Source organism: Tiliqua scincoides, chromosome 1 (genome assembly GCF_035046505.1).
Source record: "Tiliqua scincoides isolate rTilSci1 chromosome 1, rTilSci1.hap2, whole genome shotgun sequence".
NCBI lineage: Eukaryota > Metazoa > Chordata > Lepidosauria > Squamata > Scincidae > Tiliqua > Tiliqua scincoides.
Window position 1 is genome coordinate 171,317,552 of NC_089821.1, and position 8,279 is coordinate 171,325,830.

Here is an 8,279-nt window from a genome sequence, read left to right on the forward strand (position 1 = left end):
GAACCAGTGTTCTGGCAGCGTAAGTTCCCTCACAGATATCACAAAACATCACAAAATTATTACAAAATTCACAAAGTTATCACAAATACATCACAAAGTTCAACACAGCCAGGCCACCACAGCAAGTGATGAGCAGTCAGGTCTGTGCACCAGTGAACAAAGAATGAGCACCAGTGCTGGTTAGCAAGTACAGAAGACAAGAGGGAGGTGTGGGGGGTGGAATTGGGGTGGGGGAGGGGAGGAACAGGGCAGAGATCAGGGCAGTTAAGAGAGAGGATCGAGGCCAGGAAGGAGGCAGTATAAGCAGCAGCAATATCACCAGTGTCTTTTCCCTCTTCCCAGCCTCAATCGCCTTCTTGGGCCAGCTGAGTAGAACTAGCGGGGTTGTGAGAGCTTATCCCAGGACAAGAGAACAAATGTTCCCTTATCCCAAGGAGACACAGTCCAAAACTCCCCTGAGGGGTGCGGGACGCATCATGTGCCCTGTTGGCACACACAGTATTGCTTCACATGGAGTTAGGTAGGACTGGGCTGGTAGCTACATAACACAAAACTGAAGAGATTTAAGAAAACATTTTCCTACTGTGAACAGAGTTGACATATATAGGCCTATCCATCACAAATAACTTACTGTTGAACCTGAATTCCACAATTTGCATTTCTGGCTTTAAGTAATTATAATGTACTAAACAGAGAAAGGCTTAGATTCAATTTATTGTGGGGTAACCAGGACAGAATCCAAATATTTTTCCCCTTGCTGAATTTCTTTAAAGCCAACACAAGGTAATACTTCTCTTCAAACCAACTAAAATATCACAAAGTAGTAAGCAAGCTTTTTTTCCCCCCAGAACTTTCTTTAGGCTGAATGTTAAGCAAAACAAAAGAGGAAAGGGGAAGAAAAAAAGAAATTTGGATAAGATGGCAGGGCCCCCTTTCCTATACTCAGCATGTGGTTGGTCTGTGGAACTCCTTGCCACAGGATGTGGTGATGGCGTCTGGCCTGGACACCTTTAAAAGGGGATTGGACAAGTTTCTGGAGGAAAAATCCATTACGGGTTACAAGCCATGATGTGTATGTGCAACCTCCTGATTTTAGAAATGGGCTATGTCAGAATGCCAGATGCAAGGGAGGGCACCAGAATGAGGTCTCTTGTGATCTGGTGTACTCCCTGGGGCATTTGGTGGGCCGCTGTGAGATACAGGAAGCTGGACTAGATGGGCCTACGGCCTGATCCAGTGGGGCTGTTCTTATGTTTATGTACAATAATTTTAAAATGGAACCCTTAAGGTTGTATGCAAATTTGATATCAACTTCAGTTTACTCAAATCAGATATCACAACAAATGCTGGTTTGGGTAAACCAAGAAATTCAGGAGGGAATCAGAGTGCAAGAGGGAACTCAGAGGAAGGAAATGAACCCCCATGGTGCTCATGATTGACAAACCATGGCTTAGTCATTTCATCCATATGAACCCTCTCATCTCTGTTTTCTTCAACCCGTAAAGTATTTCAAAGAGTTGTGAGGAAAAACTGAGATAGATCTATTTTCTTTTGTTCCATCCAAAAATCTACTATCTCATAACTGCATCTGATACCCTCAGAACCTCTTTTGAATTTTCCCATTATATACAATGGGCGACATCCCAACGATTGTTTCCACACTGGTAGATCCCTCCACAAACAGAAGCTTCCTCCATGAATGGAAGGGATTTTTGTGCTTGCCCATTCTTTGAGCACAACACTTTTTCCATTCACAAAATAAGCTTGTGTTTGCAGAAGGCGCTCCCAACAACAGGCACACTAGTTAGGATACCATCCTTCATATATTTGTGTTACCCATGTCTGACGTGGCTTCACTGAAATACATTTCTAGTGACCATAGTGTATTAAAATAACTGTGTTATTATACACAGGCTTTAGAACCAAATCTTAAAACTCCAAAACTTACTAGGAATAACAATAAAGGATTAGGTAAAAGATCCTGTAATTTGGAATTTTCCAAAATTTTCCCTTTCTCCGGGGAAAGCCCCAAGCCCTGCAATGGGGTTTCTCAAGTATGTACCAGCTATTTTGCTGGCACAGACTTGAGATTCCAGGTCAGATCACAGATCCCACCCTGGTTCCTCCCCCCACCTGCTCTCCCCTACCCTTATCCCCACCCCCCAGAGGTCACACCGTCACCCAACAGTTAGACTTACCCCTGGCAGTAGCACGTTCTCTTTCTGCCAGCACTGGGCCCGGCACATGACTGGCACAGGCCCAGTGCCAGCGCTCCTTACTCACTGGGTGCCATTAAACGTGCTTTATGGCACATTAACAGCACCTGGCGCTGGTGCTAGGACTCAGTGCTAGGAAACTTTAGGATTGTGCCCTTACACAGAAACAAATTCGGCTGCAGGTGAGTGCTACCAAAACTGCCCTCTTGTTCCTCCTCCCACACTGACTAGAAGCTTCCTCATCCCTCCTCCTCCCACCATTTGCCTCCACTGCCAACTCAATAACACCACAATTGACTCTCCCAGTCAGTGCATTGGGCCATGAGCAATCATGCTGGAGGCTCACAGAATTCATCAGCGGAAGTGGTGTTCCACTAGTATCCTCCTCCTTCAGCCAGCAGAACTCAAGTTCCACTGGTAAGGCAACCCAATAAGACAGGGCTGTAACAGGAGGGGAGGGGTACCTGTTAATGCCAAAGGGCGCAATCGTAACCCATGCTGGAACAGGCAAGCCAGGAGGCTTGTGCTGTATCCAGCGCAGGATTGTGGCCAGAAGCGGCTCAGCCAGAGGTAAGGGGAAACGTTTCCCCTTACCCCTGGCTAAGGGCTGCTGGCAACAATGGGTCTCTTCAAACTTGCGCCACCTCTGGAGGTGGTACAAGTCCAAGGTGAATGGAGCAGCTTGAAGTCGCTCTGTTCTCCCTGGGAACGGGGGTTGGGATCTGGCATAACTGCTGGATCCCAGCCCCACCTCCTGCTCCCTGCCCGCCCGCCCCCAGGGCCGCCCATCGCCCACACTCCCCCTGCCCAGGAACACCTCCCTCCCTCCTCCTCCTCGCCTCTCCCATGCCTACCTTTTCCGCTTGTGTCGGCGCAGGTGGGCCAACACAAGCAGCTGAGAGAAAGCTGGTGTGGAGGCTTATGTCCGCCTCCACAGGCCAGCGCTTCTCGGAGCACCAGCCTGGCTTCCCCTTGAGGAGGCACAAACGTGCTTTACAGCCTAACTACAAACATTTAAACGACCTAACTGCAAGTTAGGATTGCGCCCAAAGTCTGTTAAATCCAAATGCACTGACAACAATGCCCAAAACATACATGACTAGTTCTTAATGAAGCAGAAAAGTTATGTTAAATTGAGGTCTATCACTATGTGGATGGAGGTCTATATGCCCACTATATGGGCAGGAGGTCTGGTCTAGAGGGTAGAGCCCCCGTTTGCCTGAAGATAACATCCAAAGGTCGCCAGTTCGAGGCCACCGGCACCGTGAACGGTGAGACCTTGAAGCAGCTAACAAGCCTATCCAAGTTATGCCGAGTTATTCCACCTGCTCTTTGGCCACTGTCAGCCTGTGTGGAAGGAAAATGGAGGCCAGAATGTTATACCAGATCATAAAAGATCCATCTGAAATGTTGTGGTTCTTGAAAGACAGAACCTTCTTCAATTGTAAAAATCCCTATAGGGATTTAGTATAGCCTGCCTATCTAAACCACCTTGAATTAAAGTCTGAGGAGAAATCTGACGACCAAAAAAGGCGGTATATAAATACCTGTATTATTATTATCATCATCATCATCATCATCACCACCACCACTATATATCAATTTGTAAATGGTCTCAAACTTTATAAAAAAAAGTCATATACTATATTTTTTTTAAAACATGAAAAATACTATATACTCTAACTACCAGAAAACAACTTCTTTAGGAGAGCCCCACCCTTGATTAAACAGTTGAAGTTAGCAAATAAAGTTGATAGTATACTTACTTGATCGTATATCACCATCTTCAGCCAATATGTAATTGTGGAATAACAAAATTAACACTGTCTGAAGAAACATTATGTTTGCCATGTATATAGAATTTCCAGTACTTCAAATCCTAAAATAAACGGAAAAGACAATCATTTTAATACAATTGTATTAAACAAGAATACAACATCACTAAACTAATTTAGATTTCTGTACTACAATTTTATAAGGTTTCGCACACTTAAGATGATTGCACTTCATCGCTTTAATGTTGATTTGATCAAATGTATAGAGTTCACACATTTCAGAAGGGCGAAATCATATAAGAAAGACAAGATAGCTTCTCTGTGTACCCTGAGTTTTGATAAACCCCAGGCACACCAGGAATGCAGAAACTACATGGCCCAGCTGGATAGAACAGAGAAACATGTAGTGTGCAACAACTGTTGTAGGGTGGGGGGTTTGTTGGTTTTTATATTAGCAGCACAACAATGGCACGATAGATAACTTTCAAGCATTACAAAACACAAGAAACTACTTAAAACATAGTAAAGGTTGAGTTCAACATATGCAAACAAAGGAAGACAGAAATAAATACTCTTTTTATGATCAGGAAAGAGATTCACATGGTTTTTTCTCTACTATAAACATGGATTTCTAAACTTGATAAAATAGTGGCCCAGTCCTATCCTGGGCCTATCCTGCAATGTGAAATATAATACCTTGTGAAAATACTGAACTACATTTTAGGATTATGGTCTAGTGCAAGATTATGCACTAGATTATGGTCTAGTCCATCCATAAGGCTAACTGAAGTGGTTGTCTAAAGCAACAGTTGGGGGGGTGCCCTTCTCTGTCAGCCTAATTGCCTCCCACTTTCCACTCTCTGCATTGGAAAAGGAATAGACTGGGGACAGAGAGAAAAAGGAAATGCAGAGAGGAAGAGAGTGTTGAGGTAGAACACAGGAGAGTGGGAGAGCAGAAGCCTTATCCCCATGGCACACCGCATAGGGTAAGGGAAACAGCATTTGGCATCAAGAGGTCATGAGCCAGCCCTGGTCCATCAAGATATGAATTAGGAAACAATCCTAACCCCTTATGTGAGTGCTTTCCAGTACTGACTTAAGGGCAATGCAGCTCTGAGGTAAGAGAACAAACAATCCCTTCCTTTCAGGAGGCCTCTATGAGTGACACCCAACTGCCAGAGGGGGGTTGGGGAAAGCCCCACCTTGGCTGCACTCGCTTGGGCAGGAAGGAGAGGTGAGGGGGTGCGGGGCAGGCTGCCTGCCCACCAGCTCGCCCTTGGTGGAGCTGGGAATGGGGTCACAGCGGCAGAAGAGCCGGCTCCGCTCTGCCCATGATCTTGGCGGGGTTGCAGGATGCCTTAGTCTTGGGAGGGCACCACAGCCCCCCTGGCCGAAGACCAAGAGCCGCCCCATCGAGGCCTGCAGTTGCTGAGGCGAGGGAGCTTCCCCGGCAGAACTGCCAACCGCCTCCACCTTGCTCAGAGGTGCAGCAGCAGGAGGGAAGGAGCGAGAGGGGGTGCACTGCTGCTTCCCGCACTAAGAGCCAATCCTAGGCATGTCTACTCAGAAGTAAGCCCCATTATAGTCAATGGGGCTTACTCCCAGGAAAGTGTGGATAGAATGGCAGCCTCAGACAGTCAGGCACAACTTCCTCCCGCCTGCCAGCTCCAAGTCCTCCTCCCTCCAGCCGCTCCGAGCGAGCAAGCTTTCCTTTCAATCACCACCAATCCTAGACACGTTTACTCAGAAGTAAGCCCCATTATAGTCAATGGGACTTACTCCCAGGAAAGTGCAGAGAGGATTGCAACTTCAGAGTCCAAGCCTAGGCATGTCTACTTAGAAGTAAGCCCCATTGTGTCCAATGGGGCTTACTCCCATGAAAGTATATAGTGCAGGGGTGCTCAATAGGTGGATCGCGATCTACCGGTAGATCGCGAGGCAAAATGAGTAGATCGCGGAGTGCCGACCCCCCCCTTCAGGTGCCTCTGGGAGGAAACGTCGGGAGTAAGGCCCATTGTACTCAATGGGGCTTACTCCCAGGTAAGTGTGGCTAGGATTGCAGCCTCACAGCCTAATCCTAGGCATGTCTACTCAGGAGTAAGTCCTGTTATACTCAGTGGGGCTCAAGGTACACCAACATACATTGTACACATAAATGTTATATGTTATGATGGCGCGAACATTGTAAAAAAAACTCTGGTAGATCTCCGGGCCTTGCTGGGTTTCAAGGTAGCTCTCGAGCCAAAAAAGTGTGAGCACCCCTGATATAGTGGATTGCAGCCTCAGTCAGGCACGACTTCTTCCCGCCTGCCCGCTCCAAGTCCTCCCCCTCCACCAGCTGCTGTGAGCGAGGCTTCACTCAGAGCCAACAATAGGCACCTCTACTCAGAAGTAAGCCCCATTATCGTCAAAGGGGCTTACTCCCAGGTAACGGCGGATAGAATTGGAAACTCAGTCAGGCACAGCTTCCTCCGGCCTGCTTGCCCTGAGTTCTTCTTCCCACTCAGCCACTAGGAGTGAGCAAGAAGGCTTCTCCACAGCCTCCTCTCATCCCCCCTCCCAGCGAGGCAGCTCTGCCTGCCAAACAAAATGGCCACCTGGTGGGGGGCATGCCCCGGCCTCCCCTCACATGGGCGCAGGGCTGGCCTCAGTGTAGCCCATTGCCCCCTGTCATGCAATGTGCCTGGCTGGTGGGGCATGCCAAAGGTGATAGAGAAGTGGCAGCAGCTTGGGGGTGAGTTAGAGGGAACTGGTCCTGGGGGGAGGCAGGAGGCAGCCTGGGGAATGTGGCAGATTTTGCACTTTTCCGTTTTTTAAAAAAGTGGGCACGGAAGCAAAACCTGGGAGTGACGTCACTTCTGGATATGATGTCACTTCTGGGGCATCATCTTGAGCTCTGCACAGGGCAGCAGGATTGTTAGCTACGCCACTGTCCACGAACAAGCAGGCTTGACCTGTATATAGTACAATACAGTATAGGTTTTTATTAATGGAGTCTGAACTTGTAAGACAAAGGTTCTGTAAAAGAACCTATATGACACAGAGCTGCACTTAATTCAATAAAAAATCTTATTTTTTAATAAAGGACAGTAAAGGTCTATAATCAATTCCTGCTTAGTCTTATGTAAAGTCATAAATGTCTTCAATATCTATAATATTAATAGTGTACCAATGGCCTATGAAACTTCTCAAGTACCACTGCATTTGAAAAACTGCTTAAGAACAGGCCAGGTTTTAGTCTGGCACATATGAACTGTCTCAGGTGTTCAGGTACATAGAAATGAAAATCCACGGGGTTTGTTTGTTTTTAGATTTTTTAATTATTGTAAATTGTTTTTAATGATTGTTTTTTCATGTTGCACATTTAAATTGTAAGCCGCCTTGTGTGCCCATTGGGCAAAAAGGTGGGGTATAAATTAATAAAATAATAATAATAATAATAATAATAATTAATTAATTAATTAATTAATAATCACTTCCTTCCCCAAGAGCTGCTAACAGAGTAAAATAAAAAGAATGCCACTGATTTACCAGGAGATACTCTCCAAAAGAGAAACTCTGCCAGCTAGCAGGGCCATTCAGAACAAAAGGAAAAAGGAAAAAGCACTTGCATTTTTATCGTACAAGTTCTGTCACTTGGATCCCACTGAATTCAACCCATGGGAGTAAAGCACTCTAACTGAATAAGACTGCAGCCTTAAAAAATTTCCCAGTCTGAACGTGTAACACAATTTTTTTGTTTTGTTTTTGTTGTACAGGTTGGGCATCCCTTACCTCAGTGGTTCTCACACATTTTGCACCAGGACCCACTTTTTAGAATGAGAATCTAGCGGGACCCACCAGAAGTGGTGTCATGACCGGAAGTGACACCATCAAGCAGGAAATTTTTTTAACAATTCTAGACTGCAATCCTACTCAGGATTAAGTTCCATTTACTATCATCATTAAAAGAATATACATAGTAGCTTGTTTAAAGTGTAGGTCTGTAACATTTCCCCAAATGTAATCACATACCATGGTAGTATCAAGTCTGATATGTTAAAAATAAAATATTGAAATGAATGGGGACCCACCTGAAATTGGTTCGTGACCCACTTAGTGGGTTCCAACCCGCTGTCTGAGAAACAATGCCTTATCTGAAGTGCTTGGGATCAGAAGTGTTCTGAATTTTTCTGTATTTTGAAATACTTGCATATACATAATGAGAAGTTTTGGGGACAGAGCCCAAGTTGAAACACAAAATACATTTTTGTTTCATTTACCCCTTATACACATAGCCTGAAGATAT

At 45.6% G+C, this 8,279-nt stretch overlaps 1 protein-coding gene across 1 annotated transcript in view; it reads right to left on the reverse strand.

Annotated features, from left to right (window-relative positions):
• Nucleotides 1-4,067, reverse strand: part of COL21A1 (collagen type XXI alpha 1 chain) — a 94,715-nt gene extending 90,648 nt beyond the window's left edge. The window contains exon 1 of the mRNA XM_066612420.1: nucleotides 3,983-4,067. Within this exon, the coding sequence (XP_066468517.1) occupies nucleotides 3,983-4,067 (85 nt within the window). The remainder of the gene's footprint in view (nucleotides 1-3,982) is intronic.
• Nucleotides 4,068-8,279: the final 4,212 nt, after the last annotated feature.